The sequence below is a fragment of the Sorex fumeus genome, unplaced genomic scaffold (genome assembly GCF_029834395.1).
Source record: "Sorex fumeus unplaced genomic scaffold, SorFum_2.1 ptg000093l, whole genome shotgun sequence".
Taxonomy (NCBI): Eukaryota; Metazoa; Chordata; class Mammalia; order Eulipotyphla; family Soricidae; genus Sorex; species Sorex fumeus.
Genome location: NW_026606150.1, coordinates 8,994,152 through 9,015,161, shown reverse-complemented (window position 1 = coordinate 9,015,161; position 21,010 = coordinate 8,994,152). Strand labels below are relative to the sequence as shown.

At 71.6% G+C, this 21,010-nt stretch overlaps 3 protein-coding genes across 3 annotated transcripts; 2 read left to right on the top strand and 1 right to left on the bottom strand.

Annotated features, from left to right (window-relative positions):
• Positions 1 to 739: 739 nt before the first annotated feature.
• CD81 (CD81 molecule) lies at positions 740 to 6,244 on the top strand. Its single transcript, XM_056131836.1, has 8 exons — positions 740 to 904; positions 4,552 to 4,666; positions 5,035 to 5,132; positions 5,249 to 5,323; positions 5,401 to 5,511; positions 5,580 to 5,678; positions 5,764 to 5,850; positions 5,933 to 6,244. Exons 1-8 carry the CDS (start codon positions 839 to 841, stop codon positions 5,993 to 5,995), a joined length of 714 nt encoding a protein of 237 aa, XP_055987811.1. The 5' UTR covers positions 740 to 838; the 3' UTR covers positions 5,996 to 6,244.
• A 948-nt stretch (positions 6,245 to 7,192) lies between these two features.
• Positions 7,193 to 8,223, top strand: TSSC4 (tumor suppressing subtransferable candidate 4). The gene is made up of 2 exons (XM_056131957.1): positions 7,193 to 7,283; positions 7,427 to 8,223. Exon 2 carries the CDS (start codon positions 7,474 to 7,476, stop codon positions 8,221 to 8,223), a length of 750 nt encoding a protein of 249 aa, XP_055987932.1. The 5' UTR covers positions 7,193 to 7,283; positions 7,427 to 7,473.
• A 318-nt stretch (positions 8,224 to 8,541) lies between these two features.
• TRPM5 (transient receptor potential cation channel subfamily M member 5) lies at positions 8,542 to 17,732 on the bottom strand. Its single transcript, XM_056131594.1, has 24 exons — positions 17,634 to 17,732; positions 17,300 to 17,480; positions 17,031 to 17,197; positions 16,473 to 16,653; positions 15,796 to 15,860; positions 15,525 to 15,716; positions 15,338 to 15,440; positions 14,310 to 14,428; positions 13,908 to 14,234; positions 13,320 to 13,481; positions 13,112 to 13,235; positions 12,807 to 12,952; positions 12,075 to 12,187; positions 11,899 to 11,985; positions 11,565 to 11,841; positions 11,234 to 11,352; positions 11,008 to 11,140; positions 10,764 to 10,938; positions 9,488 to 9,641; positions 9,208 to 9,389; positions 9,005 to 9,137; positions 8,863 to 8,935; positions 8,701 to 8,767; positions 8,542 to 8,606 (listed from the first exon to the last, which is right to left on the bottom strand). Exons 1-24 carry the CDS (start codon positions 17,730 to 17,732, stop codon positions 8,542 to 8,544), a joined length of 3,444 nt encoding a protein of 1,147 aa, XP_055987569.1.
• Positions 17,733 to 21,010: the final 3,278 nt, after the last annotated feature.

Sequence of the window (21,010 nt, the reverse complement as noted above, 5' to 3'; positions counted from 1 at the left end):
CACACACAGCCGGAGGGGAATGTGCAGCCAGCGGGCCTTCCTGGGGCTGCGGGACACTTCCTGCTCAGCCCACTGGCCTTGTGCTGGAGGCCGGTGTCCAGAGAAGCCGGGGGCTCCTGTCCCCGCAGGGGCCAATGCCGGGGCAGGGAGGGGTCATCCGGGCCTGGCGGGGTGGTCTCCAGGAACTTCCTGCCCATCACAGGCGGGGCCGGGAGACCAGCCTTTGACCCTGGCTCCCCCAGGCCATGGACTCGGGGCACGAGGGGTCAGCGGCCCATCGCCGTGGCCGCCGCGTGTCCCTGTGCGGTCAGCAAGCCCAGCGGGGGAGCCACAGGTCGGCGCCCTCAGGCGGGGGTGCAGGCCTCGTCCGGGCAGGGCGCAGGGAGCCGCTCGGAGCGCAGCCGCCCCCCGGGGACCCGGGCCGAGGGGGAGAAAGGACGGCTGGCCAGCAGGCCCAGGCGTCCCGGCGGGGCTGGCCCCGGATGGGGCGGGGCTGGAGGCCCCCGGCCCATCCCGCCCGCGGGCTCGGGTGGGCGCAGGCGGGGAGCCGGCGGGGCGCTCTCCGGCCCCGCGCCCCCACGGCGGGGAGCGGCGCCGCCTTCCAGACTTGCGCGCGGGGGAGGGTCGCCGGGGCGGGCCGGGCCGGGCGCGGGCGGGGGTCCGGGGCGGGACGGGGTCCGGGGGCGGGCCCGGGGCGGGGCGGGGCGGGGCGGGGCGGGCGGCGCGGGGCGGGCCCGGCTATTAGCGGCGGCGGCGCGCGCGGCCGGGCAGACGCGAGCGCGCAGCGGCGCATCCCCGGCGCTCCCTCCCCGGCTCCCCGCGCCGCGCCCCTGCAGCCATGGGGGTGGAGGGCTGCACCAAGTGCATCAAGTACCTGCTCTTCGTCTTCAACTTCGTCTTCTGGGTGAGCCGCGGCCCCGCGCGCCCCCCGCCGCGCCGCCGGGGCCACCTGTGGGCGCCCCGGGCCCGCGCGCGCAGGCCGCGGCGCTGCGGACCCCGGCGCGGGGGGCCGGCGCGGGGGGGCCGGCGCGGGCCCCGCCCCCGGGGCGCCGCGGCCGGCGGGGGAGGGGCTGGCGCCGCGCCCCCCGGGGTCCCGGGGGCCGGGCGCGGGGGGCGGCCCTGCCCGCGGGGGGCCCGCCGGGGCCGCGCTCGGCCCTTTGTTCGCGCTTCCTGCCCGCCCGCGCCGCCCGGGTGGAGCCCCCCGGCCCCGCGCCGCCCCTCCCCCGCGGCGGGCGGGCGGGCACCCCGGGGACCCCGGAGCGGGCGCGGGGCCGGGGTCCGCCGCGCGCCCCCCGCCACCCCCGGGCCCCGCGCAGGGCCCGCCCGCGCGCATCCTCGGGGCGGACCGCGCGACCCCCGGGCTCTGGGCCCGCCCGCCTCGCTGCGGGAGCCGGGCCCGCGGGCAGGGCCGGGGTCCCCGGGGTCCCCGCGTTTCCGGGGAGCAGCCCGGGAGCCCGAGGCCCGTCCGACTTTCCGGGGCTTCCCTGGGCCCAGCCGAGCGTCGAGAACTGGGCCCGCCCCTAAACGCCCCCCTGCGCCGAGAGGGGGCAGGGCTGGGGCCGGCGAGGTCCACCCCGCCGGGGGTGTGGCCTGGGGCCCCCCGGGAGGGCACCCCCTCGGCCCGCGCCCCCCGCAGCCTGTGCCCAGCGGGCTCCAGGCGTTGGAGGAGCCGCTAGCTGGCATCTGAGTCTTCTGCCAGGGCACGTGACGGCGATGCCTGGCAGCCGTTACCTTGGTCCTGGGGAGGCTGGCATCCGCGGGCACGGACCGGCAGGGCTCGGGGGCCGCCGGCGCGGCGCACGGCCGCCTCCACCCCGGGACCCGGCCTGGGTGCCCGCGGGTGCCCGCCGCAGCTGGGCCCGTCGGGGAAGCTCGGGCAGCCCCGGGTCTTCTGCCCCTCCCCGGGAAGGCCCGGGCAGGCAGGGGGTGTCCCGTTAGCTGTCCCCCCCACCCCGCGCCTCGCAGACCCCCGGGGTCTTGGGGGGCCGGGAGCCCCGCGGCCTGGACTGCTTTCCACCCAGGGACTGATGATGAGCCCCTTGAGGTGCCCGGCTCCCGTGGGCAGGCCCGGCCAGTCTGTTTCCAGAAGCTTCCAGCCTTCTGCGCGCCGTGCGTGCCTGCACACCCTTGGCAGGGGCCCTGCAGGGCCTTGGGCTGGTGACGAGGCCCAGAGCAGCGTCTCTCCCGCCTCTTTGCTCCCTCTCCTTTCGGGGGGGCGCCTCCCGAGCAGTGCTCAGTGGCACCAGGGGTGCCCATAGGTGAGAGCCTTAAGGATGCAGAGTTGCTGGGGGGCTGGGGGAGTCTCCTACGGTGACCCTTGGGGCCTGTCCCCCCCGCCCCCCCCCCCCGGGAGGCAGTGCCAGCCTAGCTGCAGAGGCCTGGGGAGCCCCGCCCTCCCCCAGCAGGGGTCCCCACATCTAAGGGTCCCTGGCGCGTGGGGCGGGGGCACGTGTCCTCTCCTCCCATCTGAGGGCCACCCCAGGCTTGGGGCCCAGACAGGGCCCGGCTGGGCCTCAGCGACCACCCTGTCACGGGAGTCCCCTCCACGGGGGCACCCCTCCTTCTGCCTGGGCCTCACCTGCACCCCAGAGGTCCCCTGGCCCTCTGGGACGCACCCCTGTGGGCAGGAAGTGACTCCCTGCATCCCCCGCCCGCCCCGTGCTATTTTTAGCCCTGCTTCCTGAGCTGAGGCCCAGGGCCCTGGGCTTCCTGGCCCCAGAGAGGGTCCCCGCCGCCCCCCACTTCCTTCCAGAGCCTGAGTGGCTCCCAGGTGCCTGGCGGGGGAGCGCCCCGGGGGTCCGCCTGCAGAGAGCCCCTCCCGAGGCTTCCTGCGGGCATCCTGCCCGTGGGGCGTCCTGCCTGTGGGTGGGCGGGGCGGCGGGGCGTCCAGGGACAAGGCTGGGGGGGCACATCCTCTGGGGTGGGGCGGAGCCGCACACAGCCGGCCCGCCCTGCCCCAGACTGTCCCCCAGCAGCCTTCGGGTCTAAAGGGGCCTGGGGCGGGGCTTGAACCTGAGCCTGGGTAGGCTGGTTTGATGGGCGGGGCTTGAACCTGGGCATGTGGCTTTGGGGCGGGGCTAGCAGCTCGGGGGCGGGGCTTGAACTTGGGCATGTGGCTTGGGGCGGGGCTAGCAGCTCGGGGGCGGGGCTTGAGCATGGGCAAGTGGCTTGGGGGCGGGGCTTGAACTTGGGTAGGTGGCTTGGGGGCGGGGCTAGCAGCTCAGGGGCGGGGCTCGAGCCTGGGGCTGGGCCCTGGGCAGGCGGCTTTGGGCGGGACCGGCAGTCGTGCCCCAGCATGTTGCGTTCCCCAGCATGTTGCGGGGGCGCCCCTGTATCTCAGCTCTCTGGAAGGCAGAAGGAAGACACCAAACAATCTTGTCTGGCCCCGGGGTGGTCCCTGGGACCCCAGCACTTGCCGCCGTGGCCAGGCTGCCCACCCAGCCTCTCGCAGCAGGGGCGCCGGTGCAGCATCCTCCGGAGGACTCGGCCCCTGCCCGTTGGCCTGCGTGCTGCGCCCAGTTGCCAGTCAGGGCCTGGCACCGCTGCTGTGGGCTCCAGCTTCAGCCCGGCCCGTACCTAGGAGCCGTGAGCCCCCAAAACACCGCCTAGAAGCTGGGCAGATCTTCCTCAAACAGAGGGTCTCTGCACTGAGCCACCCCTTGTGATCGGGTCACCCGGAGCAGGGCCCCCTGCCCCTCCCCCACGGCCTGAATGCCCCCAGGACAGCCCTGGGGCCGGGAGCAAGCCCAGGCTTCGCCCGTGAGCTTCTCGGGAGGGGCTCTCAACTGTGCAGGTTTTGGGGTGCAGGCCTGTCTGCTGATGTCCATCACTGAGCCCCAGACCTCCAGGCCACTTGGGTTGGTCCCTTAGGGGATAGTGAGTGGTGGGAAGGCCCCATGGCTGCCGGACACGAGATGGGGGGGAGGGGGTGCCCTGGCCCCTCCCCTATTCCTCTGCCTGGCAGATGGAGACTGCCATGGGCCCACCCTGCCGCCAGCTGGGGAGAGGGAGGATGGGGGGGTCTTCCAGGCCCTCTGGTCTGGGTGCAAGAGACGGAGCAGTGGCTGGGCAGCCCTCCTCTGCCCCCACCCTGCTGCCCTCTCACGGGCTCCAGGCACTTCTGGGCCAGGTTCCAAAGAGTGGGGTGCTGTGTACCTGGGGTTCCGCGCCACTGGAGCCCAGGGCTCCCCTGGCAACCCACAGCGCAGCCTCACAGCTGCAGACATCGCCAGCCCTCGGGGACCTGCCTCAGCGCCCCGTAAACTGGACTTGGAACTTCCTGAGAGGGCTGGGAAACAGCCCTGGGGGGAAGTGGGGTGATACCAGCACGCGTGGGGAGTGGGGCGCCCGGCCCGGCACACTCAGCCATCTTGCAGGGGGTCCCTCAGCCCTGCAGCTCCAGCCTGGTGCAAGGGGGAGGCCCCCACACCTGCCCGACCCGTCCCTGAACCCTGACACCTCCGAGGGCACCTCAAGACGGCACAGGTGGGGTGGGGGGACTCGGGGCAGATGAGGGGTCTGGGCCGGCAGTGACCGCAGCCCTGTCCACAGCTGGCCGGGGGTGTGATCCTGGGGGTGGCCCTATGGCTGAGGCATGACCCGAAGACCACCAACCTGCTGTACCTGGAGCTGGGGGACAGGGCGGCGCCCAACACCTTCTACGTAGGTGAGTGGGGGGCGCCCAGGGCTCGCTGCGGGGGTCTCCCACCCCTCCCAGGGCTGGCCCATACCGAGGCCCCTCTGTCCTGGGGGGGTCTCCCCGAGAGCACCAACGCTCCACAGGGACAGTCCTGGCTCAGCTGGGCAGGGGAAACAGCCTGGCCCCAGGTCTATGTCTGGGGTGCAGAGGGCCACCCCGGGGCGCCCTCTTGGCCCCCCTGTCACTGGCTGCAGCAGGAGGTGGGGAAGAGCCTGGCAGAGCTTTGGGGTTCCATCCCCCACAACGGGCCCTCCAGCCCTCAGCACACGGGGGCATGTGTGCGTGGGGGGTCTGTGGGGGCACTGGGGCCTCACCTGCCCGGGGCACCCCCCCAGGCATCTACATCCTCATCGCCGTGGGTGCCGTGATGATGGTGGTCGGCTTCCTGGGCTGCTACGGGGCCATCCAGGAGGCCCAGTGCCTGCTCGGCACGGTAAGGGGGCATCTGGGGTCCCCGGGACGGCCGCACCTGTGTGTCAGGGTGGGTCTCGGGGAAGCCCCTCTGGGGACCGGCGGGAGGCCAGCCTGAACCCCCCACCTGCTCCCCAGTTCTTCGCTTGCCTGGTGATCCTGTTTGCCTGTGAGGTGGCTGCCGGCATCTGGGGTTTCGTCAACAAGAACCAGGTGCACAGGGGCCCGGGGTGGGCTTGCGGGGGAGGGGGGGCCTGGGACCTGCCCCTCGTAACCCTGCCGGCCCCCAGATCGCCAAGGACATGAAGCAGTTCTATGACCAGGCGGCACAGCAGACGCTGGTGGAGGAGGAGGACGCGGCGGCCAAGGCGCGGGCTGTGATGAAGACCTTCCACCAGACGGTGCGTGCCGGGCCGGGGGGTTCCCGTCGGGCACGGGGCCTGTCCACTCACCCTCTGTCCATCTCCAGCTCAACTGCTGTGGCTCCAAAACCCTGTCGCACATAACCAACGCCCATCTGAAGGCCACTACGTGTCCTGAGGGCTTGAACAGCATCAGTTTCTACAAGGTGGTGGCAGGGCCTCTCCTGGGGGGGTGGTGGTGGGGGGGACAGGGCGCAGCCCTGGGCCCTGACTCCGTGGTGTCCTCCCCAGGATGACTGCCATCCCCAGATCGATGACCTCTTCTCGGGGAAGCTCTACCTCATTGGCATAGCGGCCATCGTGGTGGCGGTGATCATGGTGAGTGGCCGGGGTGGTGGCCGGGGCGGGGCGCGTCCAGGCCCTGATGCCCTCCCTCCCTCTCTCCCTCCCTCCCTCCCAGATCTTCGAGATGATTCTGAGCATGGTGCTGTGCTGTGGCATCCGCAACAGCTCCGTGTACTGACGCCCGCGCTGCCCGTCACTCGGCTGGCACTGTTTTGCTACAACCGTCCTTCCACCGTGATACTTCAGCGGTCTCCAGGCACCCCGGGCTGCCGGCCTTGGGAGATGGGGCAGCACCGTCGGGCCCTGGGGGCCGACTGCAGGGCTGGGGGCGCTGTCTGGGCCCCCGCCCACCCTGCCCTCCCACCGCCCTCCTCCCTGCGGCTGTCCCCCACCTCTGATCCCCCAGAGTGCTCACCTTTCCCTGCCTGCCCCCGCAGCCCTCACTGTAGCCACCTTCCTCTTCAATAAAGAACCGACCACATCTGGCACCTGGTCCCTCCTGGCCCACCAGGGATGGGGAAGTGAGAAGCGGCCACAAGGGAGCCTGCCCCTCCGTCCTCCCCTGCTGTGGTCACTGGCGCCCCGCTCCCTCCTGGACACAGGGGCTCCCCCGGCCCACGGAGCAGCATCCCAGGTCCATGGTCCCCAAGGCCCCAGTTCCTGGAGCCTGGGTGCAGCCTGTGCCAGGGACTCGGGCCACCCGGGGAGGGCCATCCCTGCCCTGGCCACCGCCTGTCCTGGCGGGAAGGGCTGCAGAGAAGGACCCTGAACGAGCCGTGTGTCGAGGAGGCAGGAGGAGCAGGCCCGGGAGGTGCTGGAGACCCCCACGGCGCGCCCCATGCACACATCCCACGCCTGCGTCTCCCGGGCACCCGGGTACCTCAGCGCAGACCCAGGGGCTGGCTCTGGTCAGCGAGGTCAGGCCCCGTCCAGCTGCCCACATCCCTGGGGGTAGTCGGGGGGCGGTGCATGCCCCCCCCAGGGATGCTTGTGGCCACTCTGGGCCACCGTCCGCGCACAGCACACTGCCCGAGGGTCATCCTGCACCGGCATCCGCTCGGAGGCCGCTGCTGCCTCGGGAGGGTTAACGGTAGGAACGCGGCGTCCCCGAGCCGGCCCGTCCTCCCCACTTCCGGGGGAAGTGACCGCCCGGGCCAGGGAGGGGCGCCGGGGCCGGGCCCTCGGCCACTTCCGACCAAGGCGGCCGCTGCGCCCGCGAATGCCGCCAGGGGGCGCCCGGGCTCCGGCCCCCGAGCATCCTTCCGCCTCCGTCGCTTGCGGGAGCTTCCGGCCGAGACGCACTTCCGGGGGAGGGACCGCGGGGCGACTTCCGGCGCGGCCCGCTGCCTTATGGGAGTTGTAGTTCTCTCCGCCGCGGCGGCCGCGGCGCCGGGCGGGCCGAGGACTCGGTTTCCCAGAAAGCGAGCGCGGCGCGAAGATGGAGGCGGCCCGGCCACGCCGAGCGGGTAGGTGCGCGCGGAGGGAGTGGGCGCGGGGCTCCGGGGGGCCGCGGCGGGCAGCCGGGCCGGGTTTGGGTTTGGGTCTGGGTCTGGGTGGGGGGCGCGGTCCGGTCCCGGGCCTGATGGCGCGCGCGCCCCTCTCCCCGCAGCGCGCTGAGCCGCCGCGACCCGCGCCCGCCGCCCACCGCGGGGGGCCATGGCCGGGGGCGCCCGGGACCCGCCGGCCGCGAGCAGCGCGTCCCTCAGCGACTCGGACTCCGACGCCAGCCTGCCCGGCGACCCCGAGCTGGACGCGCTGTCCCCGGAGGACCTGTCCGAGGACGCGCGGGGGGACTCGGGCCCCGATGAGCCCCCGCCGCCCCCGCCCCCGGCCGCCCAGCCCTTCCACCTGCGCGGGACCAGCGCCCCCTTCTCGGAGCGCAGCCGCAGCATCTTCGGCGGCCTGGACGGGGCGGCCCGCGGCCCCCTGAGCCGCCGCCCCGCGGCCCCCGAGCCGCCGCCCCCGCCGCCCCCCGTGCCCGACTACGTGGCGCACCCCGAGCGCTGGACCAGGTACAGCCTGGAGGACGTGGCCGAGCCCACGGAGCGCAGCAACCGCGCCGCGGCCGCCGCCTTCCTGGGCCCCCGGCGCGGGGACCCCCCGGGCTCCGCGCCCTCCTTCAACCAGGACCCCTCGAGCTGCGGCGAGGGCCGCGTGGTGTTCAGCCGGCCCGAGAGGAAGCGGGGCCCCGCGCAGGACGGGGCGGGGGTCCGGGCCGCGGGCGGGGAGGGCGCCGTGGAGCTGGCGCATCTCGGGGGGCCCGAGGGCGACGAGGGCGACGGCGGGGGCGCGCCCGAAGGGGCCCCCCGCGCGGACCCCGGGGCGGGGCCCGCCGGCTTCCACGGGTGCAGGAAGCGGAACCGCGGCCACTTCCGGAGCAAGAGCGACGCCGAGGACGGGTGCTGAGCGGGCCGGGCCGGGCGGGCAGTAAAGGTTTCCGCTGGAGCTGGGCTCGAATGTGTTTCCGTGTCCCTCGGGGCCCGCGGGAGGCGGGCCTGGCCCGGAGCTGGGCGTTCCCGCGTGCTGCAGGGGTTTGCCCCCGGGTGCAGACCCCCGGGCGCCCCCAGGGTTCCTCCCCCGCCGCAAAGGAATCACGAGCACCCACGGAGCCTGGAGCAGGATCTCTGAGATAGCGGGTACACGGGTACAGACAGCAGCCTCGCAGGGCGTGTTGGGGGTGACCCCGGGGCCCCACCACCGCCTGGCCTTCGGGTGCCGGTGGGGTCAGGTGTGTGCGGGCAGCCGGCCAGCCTGGGGGTGCTCCCTGCGGTCAGCCTGCCCGTCCGCGTCTGGGAGAAGGAAGGACCCGGTGGGTGGGTGAGTGAGTGAGCTGCAGGCACTGTGCGCCGGGCTCAGGGGGTCCCTGCCACCGCCCCAGCGTACCCCAGTGGGCGCTGCCCTGGGTCAGCGAATCCACCAGGGAGGACAGGAGCCCGGTGCAGTAGTTGACCTGCAGACAGAGTGGGGAGACACGGGCGCAGCCTTTAAGTGGGGCTGTCCCCCACCCCGAGGCTGTGCAGGACAGTGCTGAGGGCGGCACCTCACCTGCGACTCCAGGCCCCGGAGACGCCGGTCCTGCAGCCTCAGCCCCCCGAGGTACTTGGCCACGAAGTCCATCCTGCGGAGAGCAGCCCTGGGGTCTCGGCCCAGCTGCCCCGGTGCCACCCACCCATCCGCCCGCCCGCACCTGTGAGCGGTCTTCCGCAGCAGCTCATCCTGGCTCTCCTTGCGCTGCTTCTCCTGCCGGCTCAGGACGTTTTCCTTCTGCACCGACTCCCACGTCACGATCTTCTGGTCCAGGGGCTCGGGCAGGTCTCTCTCTGGGGGGTGGGGTGCAGGCTCAGAGCCTGGCCCGGGCACCCCCTTAGCCGGGCCGGGCCGGGGCCTCACCCAGGCATGCCCGCGTGTGCCGGGCCTCCTTCCGGAAGACACGCTTGAGCACCAGGCTCAGGTGGCTGAAAAGGATCAGCGGGGGCGCCAGGGCTGGGCGCTCGTGGTACTCCACGATCAGGTGGTAGCGCTGGAACTTCCAGAAGGTGTCGGCGTTGCCCTGCACCACCTGGAACGTGTAGCTGGCGGCAGAACCAGGCGGTGGCTTGAGATGGGGCTGCCGTGCCCCCGCGACACCCCACCCCACCCCACCCCAACTGCTGTGCTGGGTGCCCCCGACCTGAACATGGCGATGAGCAGGTTCATGAGCAGCACGTTGGTCACCAGCAGGAAGGCCACCAGCAGCAGGATGACCAGCCAGTTGGCGAACAGGTTGGGGCAGGAGGCCGAGTCCTGCCCCAGCAGGGGGTGCAGGGAGCAGTTCACGCGGGCTTCTGGAAGGAGGGGACCCACATCACGCACGCGGGTCTGGGCCGCTGGCTGCATTGTCGCTGGCGGCCAGGAGGGGGCGCGCGGGAGCGCAGCAGGCCGAGGCTGCGGCGTAGGAGCGTTTCACGCAGAAACGGGCACGGTGGGGAACGCTGTGTGCTGCAGGTATGCTGCGGGCTGGGTGTGCACGGGATGTGCTCTCGCCCATGATGATGATGTGGTTGAGTGTATGTGAGGAATGGCACCTGTGTGTATGTGTAGGTGCACATGCACGATGCGCATGTGTGGGGACACGTCTGGCGTGTGTGTGTGTGTGTGTGTTGGGTGCGAGGTGATCACATGGCTGCAGGCAGTGCTGGCAAGGGACAGTCCCTCCTGGTCTTTGCACGGCAGGGTCTGCCTGCCCGGGATGCTGGGGGCGACTGAACTCAAGGCCTCGCTGGCTCACGTGTCAGGAGTGAATCTGGGGCACGGGGCCCCTGGACAGCAGGCTGGAGGCTGAGAACCCCACTGGCTCCTGTGTCCCCCAGCGGGGGATTAATTGCTGTTGCCTTCGCCACCCGCTCCATGGCACCCAGCACCGCCTGGCTGAGGGACGGCAGGAGGGCGGCTCAGGCCCTGCTACAGGTTCCAGGTGGTGCAGCTGCCCAGCCCACCTCCCCTCAGCTGGGGTGACCTCAGGGTGCTGTGCTCCACCCCCGGAGACCCCACTCAGGGTACCCCATGACCCCCACAGGCCACTGTCCCCTTCACCCATGGTGTCTGGGCACTACAGGGGCCAGCGTGGGAAAGTGCCCCCATACTGTCCCATCGGGAGGGAACCCCGTGCAGCTGCCTGCCCCGGTGGCACCCACTGACCCACCCCTCTCCACGTCCAGCCGCCTTTCCCCACCTCCTGGGGAGGGCCTCTCCGCTCACCCTGTCCTGTCTGCCCAGACCTACTTGTCCTGGGAAGTCTCAGGGTCCCAGGACCCTCCACCCAGCACAGGGGCTGGCCAGTCCCGCGTGACCAATGCTACTCCAGCCCACGTGGCCCAGGGGGTCACAGGCCAGGGGCCCACCCTGCACCCCCAGAAGCCAGGTGGGAGGCCACCCTGCTCCAGCCAGCCCCCTCCCGGACCACGCACCGTCGATCTCATCCAGGGGGATCTGGCCGAAGATCTGCAGGTAAGGGCGGTAGAACACGCGGCGGAAGATCCACTCGGGCCGGCCGTCGTGGGGGTGCAGCAGCGCCTGCGTGGTCACGCCGTAGGCCACCAGCCACACGCTCAGGAAGAAGAGGAAGAAGAAGACATCCTTCATCTGCGGGAGGGGGCGCAATGTGGGCCCGGGCCTTGGTGCCGCGGCGGGCGGCCAGGGGTCAGGACTCACCATGCGCTCCACGATGATGATCTTGGGGCCCAGCTGCTTGTGGATGGCGAAGATGTGGATGAGGCGGAGGGTGAAGACCATGAAGTCCATGGCGAGGACCGCGCGGCCGGCTTCAAACAGGGGCGGCAGCATCCTGGGGCAGGCGGGATGCACAAGCTGCGGGCGCCCGGTGGGCTTCCCCAGGGGGCCCGGGGCCCTCCCACAGGGGCCTGGGCCCCTCCCACACCTGCAGGTGACTCCACCAGTAAACAGGAAAATGGCCACCATGTCACACTTATTCCAGTTGTCCTCCACGTAGGCGGTGAACTTCTTCACCAGGTTTGTGTCCTCCACCGTGAAGAAGCCCTGGAGCAGGGGAGGGGTGGCAGTCGGCGTGGGGTGGGGGGGTGCTTCTGCCAGACCAGCAGCAGGATCAGGTCTAGAGCCCAGGCCAGGCCGCGTGTGTGCCCGTGGACAGACCGTGCGTGGACCCAGGCACTGGCCGCATGTGGCCCTGGGATCCAGCCGAGTGCGAGCCTGCAGCTGGGAGGAGGGTCCGGGCCTGGCCCCGCACGCACCTGCCGGATCTCCTCCAGCACCAGCGTGAAGACCCAGACGTACAAAGCGACCTCGGGCGCTGAGGGGCCCTGGGGCGGAGGCCTGAAGTCCAGCAGCAGGACGTAGGTGAAGAGGAAGAGGAAGGCGAAGTACATGAGCACGTTCCCCAGGAACACGGTCACAGGGGCACCCCAGAACTTGCGCCAGCGCGTCAGCAGGAAGGCGGCCTGCGGGCCGTGCGGGCCGGGGGTCCTGAAGTTCTGGGCCGGCTCCTTGTCCCTGCGCGGAGGAGATGACCTGCTGAGCGGGCGGCCGGGACCCCTGCCATCTCCCCCATCAGGTCCCCAGCCGCACCCTGGACCGCAGAGCAGGCTCTTCTCCGAATCCAAGCTGTCCAGTTCCTGCAGCTCCTCCTGGCCGGTTCTCAGCGGGGTCTCCTCACTGCGGACACAGGGACCCTGAGGCCGGGGCCCCGGGACGGGGGTGAAGGGCCACAGGACAGCGGGGTCGTGGGCACGCCCCAGACCCACCTGAAGGTGATGAGGTTGGTGTAGACCAGGGCCGGGCAGAGGAAGGCGCCCAGGAGGCGCAGGATGGGGGTGCCGGAGGCCATGTCCCCCCACCAGATCCTGGTCAGGAAGGCCTGGAGGGAGGGCACAGCCGTGGGGTCTCAGCCCTCCCGCCAGAGGGGACTGGAGGGCTGGGTCTAGGAGCCACGCCCCTGGAAATGTGCCCTGGGCGGGGCCCAGGAAGCCACGCCCTGGAGGTAGTGCCATGAGGGCGGGGCCTAGGAGACCACGCCCTGGGGGCGGTGTCGCGAGGGCGGGGCCTAGGAGACCACGCCCTGCAGTGTTGCTGTGAGGGTGGGCCTAGGAGACCACGCCCTGGGGGCGGTGTCACGAGGGCGGGGCCTGGGAAACCACGCCCTGCAGTGTTGCTGTGTGGGTGGGGCCTAGGAGACCACGCCCTGGAGGCGGTGTCACGGGGGCGGGGCCTAGGAGACCACGCCCTGCAGTGTTGCTGTGAGGGTGGGGCCTAGGAGACCACGCCCTGGGGGCGGTGTCACGAGGGCAGGGCCTAGGAAACCACGCCCTGCAGTGTTGCCGTGAGGGTGGGGCCTGGGAGACCACGCCCTGGGGGCGGTGTCACGAGGGCAGGGTCTAGAAGACCCACACCCTGGCGCCCGGCTGGGTAGGCGCGGCCTGCAGAGAAGACCCCGCTGGCTGCAGGGCCAGGTGAGTGGGCAAGGGCGGGCTTCGCACCTGCACCCCGTCGTGCGCGAAGAAGGCCTTGGTGTCGGCCTCGGTGGCCAGGTGCAGGCACGTGGTCCTGCTCCAGCAGCGGTTGCGGCGCACCAGCAGGGCGAAGGCGCGCTCCTCGCTGTTGCTGTAGCACTCGGAGAAGAGGTCTGCAGCGGGCACAGGCTGGCACCGTGACCCGGGGAGACCCGCTGCCCAGCCTTCCCTGAGGGCCCGTCCTCGGACTCTCCTGCCCCTGACCGCGCGACCCCGCGTCCAGCCCACCCCTAGGCCTGTGTCCGTCCGTCCATCCGTGGCCCCGAGCTCACCCAGCGCCAGCTGCTCGTAATTGGCGCCGCGCAGGGTGCGGCCCTGCCCGGCCCCCCTCTCCAGGTGCGCCATCTCCTTGAGGATCTTGCAGGCGGCCAGCGCGGCGGCCACGCCCTCCTGGCCCTGGGAGTGGGGGGGGGGGGTCAGTGAGCGGCCTGGCCACGGGGACCCAGGCCACGCCGCGGGGCTGGACACGGGGGCGCTCACCATGGCCCAGAAGTAGGTGGCCATAGGGTGACGCTGCAGCAGCACGGCCCACAGAAACAGGTCCCGCCACGGCTGCTCGCTCCTCTGGCCCAGGTCCAGCTGCCACTTCTGGCTCGGGGTGCGCCGGGCCACGCCCCGCTCCTGGACACAGGCGTCACCCCGCTGGTGCCCTCCGGGGACGCTCTCTGAAGGAGGAGCCCCCTACGCAGCCCCCCAGCAGCTCCCTGCCCAGCCCCCTTCCCCCACACCTGGGACAGCCTTTCTCCCACACCTGGGGAGCCCCTCCCACACCTGAGAGCCCCGCCCACATTTGGACCCCTCCCACACCTGGGAGCCCCGCCCACACCTGGAAGCCACGCCTGAGAGCCCCGCCCGCATTTGGACCCCTCCCACACCTGGGGAGCCCCTCCCACACCTGGGAGCCCCGCCCACACCCGGGCCCCGCCCACACCTGGAAGCCACGCCCGGGAGCCCCGCCCACACCCGAGAGCCCCGCCCGCATTTGGACCCCTCCCACACCTGGGGAGCTCCGCCCACATTTGGACCCCGCCCACACCTGGGAGCCCCGCCCATACCTGGGAGCCCCGCCCCCACCTGGTAGAGGCCGCGGCAGGCGTCGTGCAGGAAGTCCTTGAGCAGGCGGGCCACGTCGTGCAGCGAGAAGGCGGGCGCGCCCGCGGGGGGCTCGCGGGGGTGCTGCGCGCCCAGGCCGGCCAGCGTCAGGCGGCCCTCCTCGTGCTTGCGCCGCAGCAGCGCGGCCGCCAGGCTGTTGCGGGGCGCCGCGCGGTACAGCTGCTGCAGGCGCGCGTAGGTCAGGAAGTCGGTCACGTCGGCGCCGTGGTCCACGAAGAGGCGCACGAACTCGGGCTTGTCGCCCATGAGCGCGTCCATGAGCACCTCCTCCAGGTGGCGCGACTGCGGGGCCCGGGCGGGCGGTGAGCGCGCGGCGGGCGGGCGGGGGCCGGCCGGGGCGGGAGGGGGCGGCCGCACCTGCCACTCCACGTCCCCGCCGAACAGCTCGCTCTTGGCGACGTCCACGCGGTCCCAGGCCACGGCCAGCTTGAGCTCGTCCAGGTAGTCCCGCGGGTCCTGGCTGTGGCTCTTGCAGGCTGCCGCAGAGAGGGCCCCAGCTGGGTCTCCAGGGCACAGGGAGCGGGGGGCGCTCCGGGCCGCGGGGAGGGGGGGCGCCTGGGCACCAACGGCCCCCAGGGGTCCAGGGCTTCCCGCAGGAGGACGCCTGGTCAGCGTCCACGGGGCCCCCGCTGGCAGCCACCGTGCTGCCTCCGGCAGAGAGGGGTGCGGTTGGCGGGTGGGGCGCAGAGGGGTGAGTCCCTGAGACCCCTTCCCGAGACCTGCAGTGTCGAGTACGGGCCAGACCCCAAAGCCACAAACTCGCGAGCAGATTCTGGATGAAAGAGGACCTGGGGTGCGGGGACACTCCTGTGCCGAGTCCTTTGGGGGCCTCTGTGGGTGTGGGCAGCCTATAGTGTCCTGTGCATGTGTGCTGAGGAACATGTTTGTCAGAGCACAGGTGTGCCATGCATGTGTGTGTGTTGTGTGTGCATGTGTGTGCACTGTGGTATGTGCTGTGTGTGGATGCCATGCGTGTGTGGTTGCCGTGCATGTGGGTTTGTGCAAGTATGTGAGCTGTGCATGTCTGTGTGTGCTGTGGTGTGTGCCGTGCATGTGTGTGTGTGTGCTGAGGGTTGTCCTGGGCCCGGGGGTGTCTGTGGGTGCTGAGGCCCCCGGAAATAGTGTAGGACACAGTGTCGGCCTCTGGGACAGCCCCTTCCCCCACTGACACTGCTGCTGTGCTCTGACCAGGGGACACGCACCGCAGCCATGATCACTCACAGAAGCATGTGCACAGACTGCCAGTACCCATGCACATAGACGCACACGCACACACTACAGTGCACGGGCAGTCACGCAGAAGTCTGCCATCCCCGCTGTCCCGCCATCCCGCCGTCCCTGCCGTCCCGCATCCCCACCCTGCCCAGGTGGGTCTCCCCACTCACCCTTCACCAGCGCCTTGAGGATGACGGTGTCCAGCTCCTCAGAGCCCTCCTGCTCGAAGTCGTACACTGTGACCAGGTGCTGGTGCGCCGTCACCACCTGCAGCTGGACACCGGTATGAGCGTGACCCCCCCCCCCCCCGCCAAGGGCAGGGCGCCCCACGGCGCGGGGTCTCCCGGGGGCACCTACCTGCTGGGTGAAGCGCAGCACGTCGTCACAGGAGAAGTGCTCGCCAGGGAACTTCTCCCGGAGCTGCTTCTCCACCACGCGGGGCACCACCAGGTGCGGCTGCGTCACCAGCACGGCCAGCACGTCCGCCAGACCCCCCGAGCCCGCCAGGACCAGCCAGGGGGCCGCGTGCGCCACGGAGCGGGAGAGCCTCTGGGGGGCACCCAGAGCGGCCGTCAGCACCGGGCCAAGGGCCCTCCCACCCTTGCCCGGGCTCTGGAGACCCGCTCACCTCCAGGGTGTGGGGGTCCCCGTTGATTAGCAGGCACAGGACCGGGATCTCAATGCTGCCTGTGCCTGCGGCCAGGACAGGTGGCCCGTCCGTGAAGGGCCCAGGGCGGACCCCCTTCCCCGGAGACACTTGGGACCCGCTCTTCCTGGGGGACAGTGGGGACCCTCCCTTCCCCTGGGCTGCCTAGAGGCTCTTCCAGTGGAGCTGGCCCTGGGGTTTGCTCTGGGATGTGTCTGGCCCCTGGGTGGCTTTGAAGTTGTGGGGTGCAACAGGACCAAGGCGACACTGGCCTTCTCACCCGAGCTCAGCCAGATCACAGAGGAACCCTGGGGGATGCCCCCAAACCTAGATGTACCAGGGGCTCAAGAGAACCCGCCACCCGCCTTGCTCCAGGCTCCGACCTGGGGTTCCTGATGCAGCAGGCGGGGGTCACCCTGCTCCCGGCCTGGTGCCCTCTCATTCCAAAACCAACACCTGGCCTCGTGTGGAGAGAACTCGGGGCACCCGCCTCCCCAACCCCGGCTTTGCCCATGGAATTGACTGGGGGGGGGGGGTCCTGTAAAGCCCTGCTGGGAGACTGCCCCCTGGTGGAGGCATGTGGCATGACAGGCATAGGAACCCCTCCCCCCCCCCACCACACACACACTGGACCCCAGAACCAGACCCCGCGGCCTCACCGCCGTAGGGGACCCTCTGCTCCGAGATATATTTCTCCAGCTGCAGCCGCAGCTCCGTGGCCCCATCCGCCTTCCCGGGCGCTCCCGCCTCCACCAGGATGAAGTGCGAGTGGTTGATGTCCAGCGGGCACAAGGGACCCTGGCCGCCGCCGTCCCCAGGGTATTTGACGGGGACATCGTCCTGCGTGACCGTGTCCACGGTGAGGCAGCAGCCAGTTCCAGGGGACCCCAGCCTCGTCTGCTTGAATATCCCGAGGGGACCCCATGGCCACTCCCAGGACTGGGCAGTGCCTGGGCTGGGGTGGACACACTCAGACACAGCTTGGCGAGGGGTGTTGGGGCGCAGGACCCGAGGGGGCCCGTGGAGGGCCTGGCAGTCCCTGCCCAGGGGGTCAGGGTGGTGCTGGCTCTCGGGGTCCGTCCCCCACCCCCCTGATGGCGCCAGCCGGCTCTCACCCTCTCTCCGCCCAGGTCCCCCAGTCCCCGCTGACCTGCTGTCCACCTGTCTCTAGGACCCCGTACAGACACTGGGGACTTGCAGTGTCCCCCGGATCTCACCCGCGCGCCATCCAGGAGCTGCCGATGGAGCACCCGGCCCAGCAGGGCGAGGCCGATGGTCACCACACGGTTCTGGGAGGACGTGCTGGCCAGTGAGTGGTCACGCACCGCCTGCCCCACGTGCCGGGCGAGGCCCACCCGCAGCGCACTGGTCAGGATCCAGGCCCCTGTGGGCATGGGGGGCGTTGAGTGGGCTGCCCGCAGGCTGGGGAGGGCTTGCGGGGTCCCCACCACGTCGGGGGCTGTGGGGTGGGGGGTTGGGGGCGCACCCGTGCTCTGCGCTGCCTTCACCAGCCCGTGGCGCAGCACGTCCCGCAGCTGGGCCCGCACGGCCAGCGGCCGCTCCTCGCCCTCCAGGGACACCACCAGGTTGGGGGCGGGCAGGTGCCACTCGGTCAGCAGGAGGTCAAAGATGACAGAGGGGGCCACGCCGCTGGGCACCTTCACGAACTGCGGGCGATGGGCAGGGACGGGAGGGACGGGCCCACGTGGAGGGGGTTCTCAGGGCCCCCCACCCATGCAGGGGTCCCGGGGGCCCTGTGAGGGGAGCGTGGGAGGGGCAGCCAGCATGGGGGGTGGTCTTGCCCGCAGGGGGCGCCTTACCTTGCTCCGCTTCTTCCCCGTCCCTCCAAAGTCGATCTCCCCCCGGCACAGACCCGGCCCCCGCCTGCTGCTTCCGGGGCTGCTGCCCCCCGGCTCCATGTCCCTGTGGGGCAGAGCACCCCAAGTGTGGGCCTGTACGGCGCCCCCAAGGCCCGCTTCCAGCGCCCACCCGCGGGGGCTCACCTGTCCTGGGCACGCCGAGTCTCTGGGCTGTGCAGGCAGAGGGTGTCCTGGGAGCCCCCAGACACCTGCGTCTCAGAGCTTGTGGCTCTGCGCTCACAGGGACAGCCATGCCACCCTCTCCGGAGGCCGCGGGGGTCCCTGAGCCTCTGTGTGGCGGGGGCCGCAGTGCCGTCCTGACACCACGTGTTCCCCCGTAAAGCCAAGCCCCCGCCACACTGAGGGCGAGGCCCTATGGGAAGGGGGGAGGGTGGGACCCTCCTGGGTCTTGGGGGCGCCCGGTCCCAGTGCCCTTGAGACCTGAGAGGGTTTGTTGGAGACAAAGGTGACCCCCAGGACCAGCCCAGACTAGAGGGCTGTGGGGAGCGGGCAGGGTGGCGGAATCGCCCGCAGTGTCTGTTCTGCCTGGGTGCTAGTGTCAGAAGGGGGGCTGGGGTGTACACCCCTGGGTGGCAGGGGACCTGGGCTCCAGGGCTCTGCTGGTGGCTAATGCAGGTCGCCGGCCCTGTAGAGACTATGGGAGTCCTGGGCTGGGCGGCCAATCCTGGCTGCCCCCGTCCCCCCTCCTGTCTCTGTCCCTGCCCCTGCCCCATGCCCATCTGTGTCCCTGTCCCCTTCCTTGTCTCTACCCCCACTGCTGCCTGTCCCCGGCCTGTCCCTGTCCCCTTAGGTTCCTGCACCTGTGTCCAGGGTGACCTGGGGGGGGACCCTGGGTCCTTGGGAGGCTCCTGCAAACCCCGCATCTGTGGCTCAGGAGGGGCAACTTGGGGTCCCACCCCCCAGCACGGGCATGATGGTCAGTGAGTGCCCCTCTCCCGGCTGACAGGGTTTGGGGGGTCTGTGTGTGGCCTCACCAAACCCAGAGACCCCGCCCCTGGGTCGGGCACACAGGAGACTGCAGAGAGGCCTCCTGGGTGGGCTCTTGGAAATGTTCCCCCACAATCAGCTCTCTCAGCCAGAGGGAGCACGCCCCACCACACCCAGACTACTTCCGGGGGGCCCTGGGGGGCACCAGGCAAATGCGCCCGTTGGGGCTGGGCATGCAAAGGACCAATTTGCATGGCAGGTGTGTGGGTCCCCAGGCCCCTTGTTCCTGGAGGGGGTGGGGGCCAGTGAGTGGAGGGCTCTAGGGGACCCCACGGCAGCCCCGCAGCGTTTGGGTGCAGAGGCTGATGCACCCTCAATAGCGGGGCAGAGATGCCGCGGGGGTCGGCTGCAGGGGGGAGACATGGGGTGCAGCCTGGTGAGGGTCTCAGCCCCCACGATGCCCCCGAGATCGGTAGGGAGTCCCGGGCGGGGTCCCCAGCAGCCTCTCTGGCCGCTCGGATAGATGCTGTCCCAGACCCAGGGATGCCCCCGAGCACAGTCTGAGCCTGGGGGGCCTCCCACATCTGCTCTCCCTGTGGGAAGGAAGGACCCCACTGGGCCCAGCGGGATCTGCGGCGCCCGCACCTACCTGCCGTGTGTCTCCCTGGCACTCCGACATGTGGCCGATGTCCTGCGAGCGTGGGGCAGTCTGCTGGTGGCTGCCCGATGCTCGGCCTGGGGGCCCGGCCCGACTCCGCCCACCCCAGCCTGCCCCGGGGCTGGCTCACACCTGGCCCCGCCCCCTTCAGGCCCCGCCTCAGTCACAAGCCCAGTCGGCCCCGCCCCAGACACAAGCCCAACCGGCCCCGCCCACTCCAGGCCCCGCCCCAGACACAATTCCAACCGGCCCCGCCCACTTCAGGCCCCGCCCCGGACACAAATCCAACCGGTCCCGCCCACTTCAGGCCCCGCCCCAGATACAAGCCCAATCGGCCCCGCCCACTCCAGACCCACCCCAGACACAATTCCAACCGGCCCCGCCCACTCCAGGCCCCGCCCCGGACACAAATCCAATCGGTCCCGCCCCCTTCAGGCCCCACCCCAGTCACAAGCCCAGTCGGCCCCGCCCCAGACACAAGCCCAACCGGCCCCGCCCACTCCAGACCCACCCCAGACACAATTCCAACCGGCCCCGCCCACTTCAGGCCCCGCCCCGGACACAAATCCAACCGGTCCCGCCCACTTCAGGCCCCGCCCCAGTCACAAGTCCAGCCGGCCCCGCCCCAGACACAAGCCCAACCGGCCCCGCCCACTCCAGACCCACCCCAGACACAATTCCAACCGGCCCCGCCCACTTCAGGCCCCGCCCCGGACGCAAATCCAACCGGTCCCGCCCACTTCAGGCCCCGCCCCAGATACAAGCCCAATCGGCCCCGCCCACTCCAGGCTCCGCCCCAGGCACTTGCTCACACTTGGCCCCACTCAGACACTGCTCAATCTGGCCACGCCCATTTCAGGCCCCGCCCCCACGCCGGTCTCGGTCTTGGTTGGCCCCGCCCACCCAGGCCCCGCCCCCAGCGCCTCGCTCGCCCAGGCCCGTCCACGGGGCCTGCTGTGTCCCCGCAGGCCAGGCTGAGTCCCGGCCGACACGCCTCAGTTCCTCCTCCAGCACAGGGAACCGCTGAGCCCAGGTGGTGGCAGATACCGACCCCCGGCCGGATCCCCGCGAATCCACCCCCCAAGTGACCCAGTGTCCAGCGGTGGGACCGTGGCCGCACCCCGCGGGACTCTGCAGCCCCTGGACACTGGCCGGCGCCGCATCCTGCGGCCTGCCTGCCGGCCACCAGAGGGCACCCCAGGACCGCGGAGCGGCCGGGCAGCCCGGGGTCCACCCCCAGTGGGCGGCTCCGCTCCGGAGCTCGGAGCTCCAGGGGCTCTGGAGGGGCCTCCCCGGCCGCCCCGCGGGCCGGGCCATGAGGCCTGGCGACCCCCGGGTCAGCCCCTGCCCAGGGTCAGGCCGGTCCCGAGACCCCTCCGCCCAGTGGCCGCCTCAGCCCCTCATGGCTTCCGCTGCCTGACAGCACCAGGGCTGACCTCCAGCCCCCAGGCTGCCCGCTGACCACCTTCTCGGCCCGGTTTGCGCTGCCCAACACCCCCTGCCCCCTCCCTCTGCGCTGCTCCCAGGCCCTGCGGGCGGGCGCTGCTCTCAGCTCTCAGAGGGGCTGGCGGGCTGGCGAGTAGCCCTCAGCCCTCTGCTCCACACACCCACGCCAGCCCCTGGGCCCCAAGCTGACCCAGGGCTAGTGAGTGAAGGGGTGAGGGGGTGAAGGAGTGAAAGAGGGGGGCCAATGAGGGGGTGAGGGGATGAGGGGGTGAGTCAGTGAGGGGTG